The following is a 13,098-nucleotide window of genomic DNA, read 5'->3' on the forward strand; positions in this document are numbered from 1 at the left end:
CAGCCCTCCCAGCATCTCCGGGGCCTCCTCTGGCCCCGCTCCAACAGCTCCGTGTCCTTCTGCTGTTGGTGCCCCAGCGCTGGAGGCAGCACTGCAGGGGGGTCTCACAGAGCGGGGCAGAGGGGCAGAATCCCCCCCTCGCCCTGCTGCCCACGCCGCTGGGGATGAGCCCAGGCTGCGAGGGGTTCTGGGCTGCCAGCGTACGTTGCCAACACGCCCAAGTCGTTCTCCCAGGGCTGCTCGCCAGCCATCCTCTCCCCCCTGCCTGTGCTCGGGAGGGCCCCGGCGCTGCTCCCCCCGCCCCGCCGCAGGGGCCGCCCCGGGGGAGGTGCGGCGGCAGCGACGCGCCCCGAGCTCTGTGTCCCGGGGCCGGCCCGGGCGGAGCCAGCGCGGCGGAGGCGGCGGCGGAGGGCAGCGGGGAGCCGGGAACCGGCGGGAGCCGCGGCCGCACCATGGGGGCCTGTCTCGGCGTCTGCTCCCTGCTCAGCTGCGTGAGTGCCCGCCGGCCCGGGCACCGGGAGGGGAGCGGGGGGACCGAGAGGGGACCGGAGGAACCGGGAGGGGGGAGCGGGGCTGCGCCGGTTCCCAACGCCGCAGCGGCGGGCGCGGCCCGGGGGCGGGGGAGTCGCTGGTGCTGCGGAGCCGGAGGAGGGTTCAGGGGAGGCCCCGGGAGGCGCGAGGGACACCCCCGGGATGTGCCCCGGTACAGCCGGGGGGGCGGAGGAGACGCGGGGGATCCCAAGGGAAGGCCGGAGGGTGCGCCCCGGGGGTTGCAACCCTGTGTACATGCAGGGACCCCCGGGGGGATGCACCCTGGTGTATGTGGAGGATGCAGGAGACCCCCCAGGGGATGCACTCCTCTGTGTCTGGGGAGATGGAGGGGGCACCTGGAGCGATGCACCCCTGTGTACGCAGGGGATGCAGGAGACCCCCCTGGGGGATGCACCCCTCTGTGTCTGCAGGGATGGAGGGGACACCCGGAGAGATGCACCCTTGCGTACGCGGGGGATGCAGGAGACCCCTGGCGGGAAGCACCCCTCTCTGCCTGGGGGGGATGCAGGGGACTCCCCTGGGGATGCACCCAGAGAGATGCAAGAGGCACCCGGAGCAGGGCATCCCACTGCAGCCGGGGGTGCTCAGGGGAGACCCAGAGGGTTCACTCCGGGGAACTGGGGGGCTCATGAACATTATGGTTGGGGGGAACCTGGGGTCTGAGGGTGCCCAGAGTGGTGCACCCCAGTGCAACTGGGGGACAAGGGCAGCTGGGGGAGTTATGCCATATAAGGGGGGGGGTCCTGGCCACCCTGCCCTGACACATCTGTCCCGCTGCACCAGGGGGAAGCAGGGGCTGACGCCCCACAGCACCCACACGATGCCAAGAGGCCGGGGCTCCTGCCTGGCTCTCACTGCTGACCCCCAAAGTGGGGAACAGAGTAAGAGAAGGAGCTGGGAGCAGGGGGTGCGGGTCCGCAGGTGGGGGGCTCTGCGTGGGGTGCCGTGCCCGGTGACGCAGGGTGCGTGACTCGCGGTGCCGTGCCCGGTGACGCCGGGTGCGTGACTCGCAGTGCCGTGCCCAGTGACGCAGGCAGCTGCCCATGGCCGGCGCTGCTGTTCCTGGCGTTGCCTCACCTGCGGGCACGGGGCCAGCGCAGGGCTGCGAAACCAACCCGGGAGCCGCCGGCCTAGAAACCTGGAAATGGGGCCGGTTTCACAACTTGACCTCAAAGTTTTGGAGGTTTAACGAACAGAAGGTTTTGAAACGTAAGATCGGACGGAGGGTGGTGTGTCTGCAAGGCCTCTGTCTGTAACGCATGTCCCATGCTTTTCCTTATGGGCAGGTATCAGAAAAGCTGGGAGCTGCTCCCCAGAGCAGGGCTGGGGAGACTTCTGGCCTAATTCTGTATTTTTTCCCCCCAAATTCTGGCCCAGGCTGTGGTAACGGGCTAGAGTTGCTACATAGATGTAGTTCTCCTATTCCTTCCAGTGGAACTGGTTGACTAAAGGGGTGTTTTAGCTCAATTCTGAACTGAAAAACCACAACAGAGGGAAAAAACCCCACCCCCAAAATCAAACAAAACCTCCCGATCTTTGTATTTTTTTACATTTTTAACAAGAGAATCAGAACTAACTCTGGTCAGCCCGCATCATTTGACTCGACGCGGCATCAGATTGCCAGTCCCTTCAGCGCTGTCCCGTTGAAACTCTACAGTCTGTTCCCGAGTGGAATTTTGCACGCCGCAAGAAGAATTTCCCTTTCCCCGCCTCCAGCGATTCGCCAGACTCTGCCCACCGCTGCCACGCGCGCCGCGGTCGTCTCGAGCTGCCTTCCTTGGGGGCCAGGGCTGGTGTTTGCCAGCAGAAGCTTGCCCAAGCCAAAGCAAAGCCCGGGGGCGCGTGCAGCCCCCTCCATGGTTTGGGCACCTCGTGGGACCTATCAGCCTCCTTGTCCCAGTGCGAAGCCACCTGCCAGACCTGAGAGTCACCCGCCTCCCAAGCCTGTGCCTGGCCCTGGGGGTTTGGTACTGATTAACCAGCCGGGTCATTAATTTAACAGGAGATAAAGACTGGTTGCTCGGCATTGCTTTTGGTTGACTCAGTCTCTGCATCCCTGGGTTTGCTGGGGCGAGGGCAGCTGGCAGGAGACGTGGTGTCGGGCTGGTGCTGTTCAGTTGGTGTTGTTCGGCTGGTGTAGTTGGGCTGGGGGTGTTGGTGGGGTGGTGGCAGGCTGGTGTGGTTGAACTGGTGTAGTTGGACTGGGGTAGTTGGGGTTGTGGGGTGGAGTTGGTGTAGTTGGACTGGTGTAGTTAGGGTTGGTGTAGTTAGGCTGGTGGTGTTGGGCTGGTGTAGTTGGACTGGCGTAGTTGAGGTTGTGGGGTTGGACTGGTGTTGTTGGGGTGGTGTAGTTGGGGTGGTGTTGTTGCGGGGCTGTTGTTGGGGTGGTGTAGTTGGGGTGGTGTTGTTGCGGGGGTGGTGTTGGGGTTGGTGTAGTCGGACTGGTGGTGTTGGGCTGGTGTAGTTGGGCTGGTGTAGTTGGGGTTGTGGGGTTGATTTGGTGTAGTTGGGTTGGTGTAGTTGGACTGGTGTTGTTGGGGTGTTGTTGGGGTGGTGTGGTTTTGGGGCTGTTGTTGGGTTGGTGTAGTTGGGCTGGTGGTGTTGGGGTTGTGGGGTTGATTTGATGTACTTGGGTTGGTGTAGTTGCACTGGTGTTGTTGGGGTGGTGTGGTTTTGGGGGTGTTGTTGGGGTTGGTGTAGGTGGGCTGGTGGTGTTGGGGTGGTGTAGTTGGGGTGGTGTAGTTGGATTGGTGTAGTTGGTCTGGTGTGGTTGGATTGCTGTAGTTGGTCTGGTCTTGTTGGGATGGTGTTATTGAAGGGGTGTTGTTGGGGTTGGTGTAGTTGGTCTGGTGTTGTTGGGATGGTGTTGTTAGGGGAGGTGTTGTTCAGTTGGCGTAGTTGGTCTGGTCTTGTTGGGATGGTGTTGTTGGAGGGGTGTAGTTGGGGTTGGTGTAGTTGGGGTTGGTGTAGTTGGGGTTGGTGTAGTTGGGGTTGGTGTAGTTGGACTGGTGTTGTTGGCGTGGTATTGTTGGAGGGGTGTTGTTGGGGTTGGTGTAGTTGGGTTGGTGTTGTTGGGCTAGTGGTGTTGATTTGGTGTAGTTGCATTCATGTTGTTGCATTTCCCTGTGTTGGACTGGGTGGGCAGTGCTTGTCCAGCTCCGGCCGTGCTCTCCCAGTCACCGGGCAGGGGAGACACAGCAGCCCTTAGGTGCGAGTCGTGCTGGAGGTGAGCTGGATTTAATGAGGAAGTCGATAGTGAAAGTGGAGAGATTAATCTTTCATCTGCAGCGGCTGAAAACCGATGCTTCCTCATTAATCCACTGCTCTCCCGCTGCAGCCACTTCCCTCCGTTGGCTTTTTCCATCCTGCTCTTTGGCCGTTGGCCACCTTCATCCTGACGGGTGTCTTTGAAAGTCTTTGAAAGGGGGTGTATCAGAGTGTTTTCAGCGCTGCCTTAGTGTGGGAGGGTTTTCCTTCCTCTTAACCCTCACTTTTTAAAGAAAAAGACTGAATTCGAGCGGTGCCCGGGCAGCAGGTCACGTTAGCGCATGGCACAAGGGATCCACGTCCTTTGCAGAGGTGCTTAGAGGGGATGCCCTGTAAGAGTCCTCCTTGAGAATAAACCTCCGGCAGGCTCCAGGGCTGCTGCGGCCTCCCAAAAACCTCATGCTAGAAGCTACCTCATCCACCCGCAGCTTTCCCAGCGGTCAGCCACAGGGTTTGGAGGCTGCACCTGGAGCAAGGGTTTCCCTTCAGCCCCGCTCCATCATGGACACCCCTCCACCCGCCCCCACCCGCCCTGGGCTTGAGGAAAATATGATACCCAGGGCTGTGCCACCCGCAGGTCTTAAGTGATGCTTGGACGTGGGACTGAACCCCCAAATCCAACAACCTCCTAAACAACAACAAACCTCACGGTTTTCCAGGCCGGTTTCAGTGATTTTGGGGAGTGGTGCTTTTTGTTTCAGTTGGCAGTGAGAGGAGAGAGGAGTTGGAGGAACCGTGTGCTTCAAGTTAAGGGTGCACTAAGGTGCTTTGCTAAGTCAGGTCAAATAATGCAGTAATTCTGCATTAAAAAGGTTTTTTGTTGTTGTTCTCTATTTTTTTTTTTTTTATTTGAAGGGGAAATACAATAACGCGGGCCCATTTTAAGTGCATTCTTGTGCAAGTGGTGCATTTAATGAGCCTGAAAGGAAGCAATCTCTAATTGAAGGCCATTTTTTCCTGCTTTCAAGTGGAAAACATGCAGTGATGTCCCTTGAGCAGCTCCTGGAGAGGTGGGATGAGGGTCCCTGTGGGATGCGAGGGCGCCCGTGGGTACCGTCAGCTCAGCACAGCCCCTGGTGGGGTTGGGGTATGGGGCTGGGACGTGGGGAAAGAGGAATAAATCAGGAAGGAGGTGGTTTTTTTCTCAAATGATGATGTGCTTATGTTTAAAAAAGAAATTCAAAGCCACCTCTAGCGATTCGGGGGCATCAAAGTGATCGCACAGGAGCATCCGTGAGCGTCCCTGCTGAGGGAGCCGCGGGTTTGATGTCCTGCTCACACAGCGGCTCAACATCTGGCCTTCTTTTCTGCCACGTCCATTTTTTCCGCTAAATTTAACAATGAGAAATGTATATTTGAGTTGCTACTGAGCGATATTTAATGAATATCGATTGCTGGGCATAATTAGGAAGTACATAGCCATAATAAACACCCAAAACATGTGCAGTAGTGGGAGAGAGCTGAACCCTTCTGCTTGCAAGCGCATCTGGCCGGCTGATGTGTCTCGAGTGCAGGAGAGGAAGAGCTGTTCAAAGGGAAGAAATGAAGTATTGAAAGCAAAAGAAATCAATGAAGTTTGCTTGTAAAGAGAGGGAAAGTAGTTTGCCGAGGAGCAGAGATGGTCGCAGGATTTCTTGGGAAGAAGCTGGCTCTGCTACAGGAGTTAAAAATGCCCGGTGCTGTAAATTTTGAAATAAGTGGATTTGGGAATGCACTTGAGCTAGAGAAAAATATTTGGAAAGCGAAGCTGTAGTGTCTTAAACAAACTCCAAATATTGAATTCCCGTTGGTCTCTAGGCGGTACCTGTAGCTGGGAGCTTGCCAGCACCTGCTTGGGGATTTGTCCTTGCTCCCTGGGCCGGTGCGTGGGAGTGGGACGGGGTTGGGGGGGCTGTGGGCTTGTGATGGCTTCAGCGAGGCATTAAAAAGAAAAGGGAAGTAGCCTCAAGTTTCCTTATTTTAGAGGACCTTGGGGTGTATTTTGCTGTTGCGTTGCTTGGGCTGTGTGTCCCAGGAGCCCCGCTGTTCCTGCTCACACTGTGGGGAGTGGGGCAGCGTTGGGTATTTCATTTTAATTTAGTTTTTGGGTCCTTTGAGGTTTTATTTAGCACTTTAGCCCATCTGTTCGTTTACTTGGGGTCAGCGCTGGCTCCTGGTTCGGTGGCCGGGAGGGCTTTGCTTTGCCTTGATGGGACATGTTGATTTTACCTCCCCAACCAACCCCGAAAATTCCCGAGAGTGCAGCATCTTCAATGCAAACCCGAGAGACACCTTATTCCCCTATTTTTTTCCCCAAATATTTAACATGGGACCTTCTGCTCGCATGACGTAGTGGATTAGTGACCCAGCAGTGACAGGCCATCCCCAAAAGCTTCTTCCATTCTCTTGCCTGAAAAAGTCCTGTTTATTCTCCGACTTCACCCTGTTTTGAGAAAATAGGGATTTCAGGATGTGGCAGTGAGCCGGGAGATCCCCTGGACTGACGTGGGTGATTAAGAGGCTGAAAATCTTCCCCATCCGGATCAGGGATGCCGGATCAAGGCCCTATCCTTCATTCCTGCCCCATCGTGGGCTGTCAAACCTGTTATGCAAAACCCCTGCAGCCGTTCTTCCCCTAAGGCGAGGGATTGGGGCACTCCCACACCTTGTAGGTATTAAATAGAGGGTTGAATATCCAAATTGTTGGACAAATTGGTGAGAACAGTGTACAACCGAGCAGTAAAAACTCAACTCAACTCAACTCAACTCAACTCAACTCAGCCCAGCCCAGCCCAGCCCAGCCCAGCCCAGCCCAGCCGCTGGGATGCAAGCAGCATCTCCCCAGTGTTCCTCTCATGATGGCTTGCAGGAGCCAGGGAAGTCTAAGAATATAGTTTAATAAAAATTTCCTTTTTTCCTCCCTGCAAGCCTTATTCTGCACAACCGTTGTGCAGGAAATCCCCGCCGACGTTTTGCTGGGCAGTAAGGTTGGGTTCCGTTAAGCTGGCTTTTCCCCAGTTCCCAGCTCTGGCACGGCCATGGAGTGAGGAGTGAGGGTGCACCCGGCAGCGCTGCCGATGCTGGATTTGGGAAGCCAGGACCCACCACGGAACTCCCAGGGATGCCGTGCCTCAGTTTCCCCACCTGTAAAGCGGCCTTTGGTCAGGGGGAAGGATGGCAGAACAAGCGAATTCCCCCATGATGCTGATGTCAGTGTTTTCCCCATCCTGTATTAGATTGAAAAGGCAGCCTGAAATTCTTTTGCAAACTCTTCTATTTTGTAAAGAAAGGAGTCTCCTGCGGGGTGGTGCTTTGTTTGGACCAGACCCTTTTTGTACGTGCAGTTCCTGGGGACCAAAAAAGAAGATGAGGGCGTCTCCAGGACCCTTGGTGTCATTTTCCAAGTCGGTTGGTTATTGCAGTGAACCTGTTCCCGCAGCTCTTTCGGTTTTCAGCAACTTTTTGGGGGGATTCAGGGCCATTTCCACGAGGTCCCGCGGGCTGCAGGTTGCAATGCTGGCTGGCGAGAAGCTGTAAGCAAAGCCCCTGGCACAGCGGTGTGGATTTCCAGGCAGATCTCCCTAAGGGTTTGACCTGAGCACATGCTTTGGGGCCAATTTCAACCCTTCTGACGCAGGGATGTTCTTGTTGCAGGTGTCCTGTCTCTGCGGCTCCGCGCCATGCCTGCTCTGCGGCTGCTGCCCCTCGACCAAGAACTCCACCATCTCCCGCCTCCTCTTCACCTTCTTCCTCTTCCTCGGCACCCTCGTGTCCATCATTATGATAATCCCCGGTGTGGAGAAGGAGCTGCACAAGGTAAATAACTCCCGGAGGTCGCTAGGCTTGGTCACCAGAGGGAAGAGGTTTAGCTCATGGTGGGTACGTGAGGCTGAAGCCCGAATCAGAAAGTGAATTTTTGGGGCATGGTGTTGCTTCTCTTCCTTTTTCTCTGAGCATCGCACTGGGAGAGGGTGTTATTGAGCCTGGTTTTCCACGGAGGGGAAAATGCAGTGGGATAACTTCATGCATTATCTAGTTTTCCCAGATGTCTCCCAGGAAAGTTTCCTACATCCCGTTTTTGGGGTTCAACTGGCCAAGTGACTTGCAAGACATGGAGATGGGCCTTCAGATGCAGGGGACTAATGCTGAGCTAATGCGAAGGCTGGGCTAGGCTTTTTGGGAAATGCTGGTTTCATCCCAGCTTTCCACTGACCTGCAGGGTGGCTTTGGCCGTGTCACCCCACCACTGTCCCCAAGCAGGCCAGCCTCTTGCTTTACGGGTGGCATTGGAGCAGTCACGGGCTGGCCCACCTTTGGTGGCACCAGGGCTCGTGGTGGGTGCGAGATGCTGGGGTGATGCTCACCCTCCTGTCGCCTTTGCAGCTTCCCGGCTTCTGTGAAGGCAGTGGGTCAGTCCTGGGGGTCCAGACCCACGTCGACTGCAGCAGCTTCCTGGGCCACAAAGCCGTGTACCGCATGGGCTTTGCCATGGCTGCCTTCTTCTTCCTCTTCGCCATGATCATGGTGTGTGTGCGCAGCAGCAAGGACCCGCGAGCTGCCGTGCAGAATGGGTGAGCGTTTGTCCCTGGGGGGATGTTGGTGTGGGGGCAGACCCCCCCCTTCCCCACTGGGTTCCCCCTTGCAGACCATGCCTCCTCTCTTCTCCTACAGCTTCTGGTTCTTCAAGTTCCTGGTGCTGGTGGGGATCACGGTGGGGGCCTTCTACATCCCCGACGGTGCCTTCACCTCAGGTGAGGACTTGCCCCCGTCATCTTCTGCGTCTCTGGGTTAACCCTCAGCACGGGATTGAACCCGGGGCTGGAGTCGGCATCCTGCCGTGTGCCCCTGCCATTGCCAAGTTCCCGTTATCCCTGCTTCTAACTGGGTTTTCTCTTCCCCTCAAGTCTGGTTTTACTTCGGTGTGGTTGGCTCCTTCCTCTTCATCCTCATCCAGCTCGTCCTCCTCATCGACTTCGCCCACTCCTGGAGCCAGCTGTGGCTGCGCAACGCGGGCGAGAGCAACGCCAAGGGCTGGTACGCAGGTCGGTACGGCTGACGCAGAGGGTCTGGGGATGGGGACGCTCATCCTGGGGGTGGGTGACACTGAGCTGGTGGGAACTCAGGGCTCCACTCCAGCCTCTTTCCTTTTTGCTTTCTCCCCCAGCCCTTTGCGTCGTCACCTTCATCTTCTACGCCGCCTCCATTGCGGCCATAGTGCTGCTCTACGTCTACTACACCAAGCCCGAGGGCTGCACGGAGGGCAAGGTCCTCATCAGCATCAACCTCATCCTCTGCCTCGTCGTCTCTGCCGTGTCCATCCTGCCCAAGGTCCAGGTGAGGTGGCGGGGGGCAGCCGGGAGGCCGGTGGGCATGTCACCGCGGGGTGTAGGACCAGCCCTGAGCACCCGCCGTTGTGTTCGCAGGATGCTCAGCCGCACTCGGGGCTGCTGCAGGCGTCTCTCATCACCCTCTACACCATCTACGTCACCTGGTCCGCCCTGGCCAACGTACCCAGTAAGCAGGATGCGGCCTCGGGTTCGGGTTCGGGGTGCACGGGACAGGACCACACACTGGGGTGGGTGCTGTGCCCCCCTTGGGTCTCTGGGGGAATGTGCTGAACCCCCTGCGTGTCCCCCCCCAGCCCAGACCTGTAACCCCACGCTGCTGGTGAGGAACAGCACTGGCTCGGCGATGGCCAGCCAGCCGCTGACAACCTGGTGGGACGCCCCGAGCATCGTGGGACTGATAATCTTCATCCTCTGCACCCTCTTCATCAGGTGAGGACGTGGCTCATGTCCCTGGGGTCCGCACCGTCCCTCTGCCTGCCCGGAGCAGGGGGATGTCAGGTGGAAAAGCCACACTGGAGGGAAGGTCACAGCTTGCTCCAGGGTTTTTGTCACTAAGTGCCTCTTGCAAAGCCATCCCGGTCCCCAGGGACAGGGCAGGCTGCCCTGCGTGTTTGTGGTCACAACTTTTAGGGTTTCTGCACAAGCTGCGTCCCCCAAATGCCCTGCTTGTCCCAGGGATGGCTCTGCAGGGCACCCTGCTCTGAGAGAAGAACCTCATGAAATTCAAGAAGGGCAAGTGTAGGGTGCTGCACGTGGGGAGGAATAACCCCCTGCACCAGGACAGGTTGGGGGTGACCTGCTGGAGAGCAGCGCTGTGGAAAGAGACCTGGGAGTCCTGGTGGACAACAGGGTGACCATGAGCCAGCAATGGGCCCTTGAGGCCACGAAGGCCAATGGCATCCTGGGGTGCATCAAGAAGGGTGTGGCCAGCAGGTGGAGGGAGGTCATCCTCCCCCTCTGCTCTGCCCTGGGGAGGCCACAGCTGGAGTGCTGGGTCCAGTTCTGGGCTCCCCGGGTCAAGAAGGACAGGGAACTGCTGGAGAGGGGACAGCAAAGGGCTACCAAGATGCTGAGGGGACTGGAACATCTCTCTGATGAAGAAAGGCTGAGGGATTTGGGTCTCTTCAGTCTGGAAAAAAGACGTCTGAGGGGGGATCTCATCAACACTTCTAAATACTGAAAGGGTGGGTGTCAGGAGGATGGGGCCAGGCTCTTCTCAGTGGGGCCCAGGGACAGGACAAGGGGTAACGGGCACAAACTTGACCATGGGAAGTTCCACCTAAACACGAGGAGGAACTTCTTTGCTGTGAGGGTGTCAGAGGCCTGGCACAGGCTGCCCAGAGAGGTGGTGGAGTCTCCGTCTCTGGAGACATTCCAACCCCGCCTGGAGGCGTTCCTGTGCCACCTGCTGTGGGTGACCCTGCTCTGGCAGGGGGTTGGACGGGATGGTCTCCAGAGGGCCCTTCCCACCCTATGGTTCTATGATTCTATGATACTATGATCCCCAGGCGGGTGGGCATGGGGGGCTAAGCTCAGGCTGGGGGGCAGCCCTGAGCCTGCCGTCCCTCTGCCCACAGCGTCCGCTCCTCGGACCACCCCCAGGTCAACAAGCTGATGCTGACGGAGGAGAGCGGGACCGGGGCAGGCAGTGAGGCAGGGGCCGGGGAGAGCGGGCTCCACCGCGCCTATGACAACGAGCAGGACGGCGTGGCCTACAACTACACCTTCTTCCACCTCTGCCTCCTCCTCGCCGCCCTCTACATCATGATGACCCTCACCAACTGGTACAGGTGGGCAGAGCCCCCGCGGGGACTGGGGACCGTCCCCCTTCCTCTGCATCCCCCTCTCCTGGCGCCCTCCCTGCTCTTGTGCTGGGCAGAGCTGTTTGCTTGCGATGCGCCTGGGTGCAAGCCCACTTAACGCGCGCTCTAATCAGCGTTAATTATTTTTATGTGGCATAGGGCTGCCTATGGCAGGTTGTGCCCGGGCTCATCAGCTCCCTGCTGCGGCATCCTCGGCTGCAGCCTGGCATCCCTTGGGATGTGGGGCGCTGTAGGCTGCAGCAGCGGGGAATCATGCTATGATTCTACAGGAAAGCTGGTGAGGGACTCTGGATCAGGGAATGTAATGATAGGACGAGGGGGAACAGTTTTAAACTGAAAGAGGGGAGATTTAGATGAGATCTGAGGAAGAAATTCTTTGCTGTGAGGGGGGTGAGCCCCTGGCCCAGGTTGCCCAGAGAAGCTGTGGCTGCCCCATCCCTGGTGGGGTTCAAGGCCAGGTTGGCCGGGGCTTGGAGCAACGTGGGCTGGTGGGAGGTGTCCCTGCCCAGGGCAGGGGGGTGGAACAAGATGATCTTTAAGGTCCCTTCCCACCCGACCCATTCTATGATTCTATGATCCCTGGGGTGAGCTGAGTGACTGCAGGGATCTGCGTGGCTGCAAGCACAGGGCACCTCCGCTCTCTCCTCCATGCTCTTTGCCTTGCACCCATGGCTTGGTGCTCACAGCCCCCATCCCTCCCCAGCGCGGTGGCTGCCCGCCGTGCTCGGGACACACAGGGGGATGCCACCCCGCCGGCGCAGCGCAGTGATGGGTGCCACCCGCGTGTTTGCTGTTTCAGGCCGGACGAGAGCTTGCAGGTGCTGACGAGCCCCTGGACGGCCGTGTGGGTGAAGATCTGCTCCAGCTGGGCCGGGCTCCTGCTCTACCTCTGGACGTTGGTGGCTCCACTGGTGCTGCCGGACCGGGACTTCAGCTGAGGTGGCCTCAGGCATCCCGCTGCCAGGTCGGAGCCACCGCATCCTTGTTCCTCGAGGCTGGGGACAACCCCAGCTCTGCCTTAGCCTCGGGTTTTGTGCACAGGAGCAGCTGTGCTGGGTTGTGCCTTCTTGCAAGTCTGTTGTTTTATTTGGCAAGGGATGAAGTGCCAAGCAGGGAAAATCAGCAAGGGCTGAGAAAGACTTGAGGGTGTTTTTAAACCTCTTATCATCTCCATGTTTGTCTAGTGCCTTTGGCGGTGCCTCCATACCCTCTTCTCCTAGCGGAGACCACTGCCGTGCCTTGGGAGGGTTTGGGTTTCACTAGCTGCTGTTGTCTCGCTTGGTGCCCCGGGACCGTGGTGCCTTTTGGAGGGGCTCTGGGGACCAGCCGTGTATCGGGACCCGACCGGTGTTGCCTCCCCAAACAGCCTAGAGGAAAATGAATCTTGGGGGTTTGTGGCTGGAGGCAGACGTCCCGCTGCCTCCCCCCAGCCTTGGCGGTGGCCCCAGCTCCTCCAGGGCTCTCCTGCCCAGCCCTCCCCGCGGGAGGACGGGTCCCTGGGCGTCGCTGGAGCACAGCTCGGGCTTCCCGCAGGCTGCGCTGGCCTGGCCCCTCGTTAATAAAGTCTTGTTTGGGATAAACCTGTCAGATTTGTCGTTCTGGGGTTTTTCCTGACGCGTGTGCTGGGTGTGCGGGAGGGGGAGGAAAGGGGCTGTATTAAACAGCCCTAACGCCGGGGTGAGGGCCCAGCTGGCTGCCCTGTGGGTGCAGGCAGGGGTGGCAGCGCTTTGGGGCACGGTGGCTTGGAGCCCTGCACCCCGCTGCCAGCCTGTGTCACCCCGAGAGTCGCTGCTGGAGGAGGGCACGTCGCTTGCGGGGCAGGAGGTGGTGGCAAACATGGGGTGCACACCATGGGGTACACAACCTATGGGGGTGCTCGCACCGTGCCCGGGGGCACATGGGGATGGGGTGAGCATGGCGGTGGGGTATGCGCTGTGCTGGGGTGTGCATGTTGCACGTTGGGGTGTATGCCGGGGGGGTGCGTGTTCTGGCAGGGGGTCCCTGCCCCGGAGCAGCCGTGGGAGGCGATGGGTCCCCGTCGTCTGCCCCCGCTGGGGCTCCCCGGGATCGGGGCCCCGGCTCAGCCCTGTGCTGGGGCAGCGATCCGGCCCATCGCCGTGGCCGGGCCC

At 58.8% G+C, this 13,098-nt stretch overlaps 1 protein-coding gene across 1 annotated transcript; it reads left to right on the plus strand.

The window, feature by feature from the left end:
* The first annotated feature begins 380 nt into the window (after positions 1-380).
* SERINC2 (serine incorporator 2) lies at positions 381-12,547 on the plus strand. Its single transcript, XM_054223670.1, has 10 exons — positions 381-491; positions 7,453-7,614; positions 8,182-8,369; positions 8,470-8,549; positions 8,703-8,840; positions 8,963-9,132; positions 9,222-9,312; positions 9,440-9,575; positions 10,724-10,936; positions 11,769-12,547. The coding sequence occupies exons 1-10, from the start codon at positions 453-455 to the stop codon at positions 11,905-11,907; spliced, it is 1,356 nt and encodes a 451-aa protein (XP_054079645.1). The 5' UTR covers positions 381-452; the 3' UTR covers positions 11,908-12,547.
* The last annotated feature ends 551 nt before the right edge of the window (positions 12,548-13,098 follow it).

This window comes from Rissa tridactyla, chromosome 18 (assembly GCF_028500815.1).
Source record: "Rissa tridactyla isolate bRisTri1 chromosome 18, bRisTri1.patW.cur.20221130, whole genome shotgun sequence".
In the NCBI taxonomy this organism is placed as follows: Eukaryota; Metazoa; Chordata; class Aves; order Charadriiformes; family Laridae; genus Rissa; species Rissa tridactyla.

What these genes read in the sequence shown, in the direction of transcription:
- SERINC2 (XM_054223670.1), top strand. Translation starts at nt 453, where the DNA reads ATGGGGGCCTGTCTCGGCGTCTGCTCCCTGCTCAGCTGC. An exon ending in CGACGGTGCCTTCACCTCAG is followed by an intron (nt 8,550 to 8,702) that starts GTGAGGACTTGC and finishes CTTCCCCTCAAG; the next exon opens with TCTGGTTTTACTTCGGTGTG. An exon ending in CTCTGCACCCTCTTCATCAG is followed by an intron (nt 9,576 to 10,723) that starts GTGAGGACGTGG and finishes CTCTGCCCACAG; the next exon opens with CGTCCGCTCCTCGGACCACC.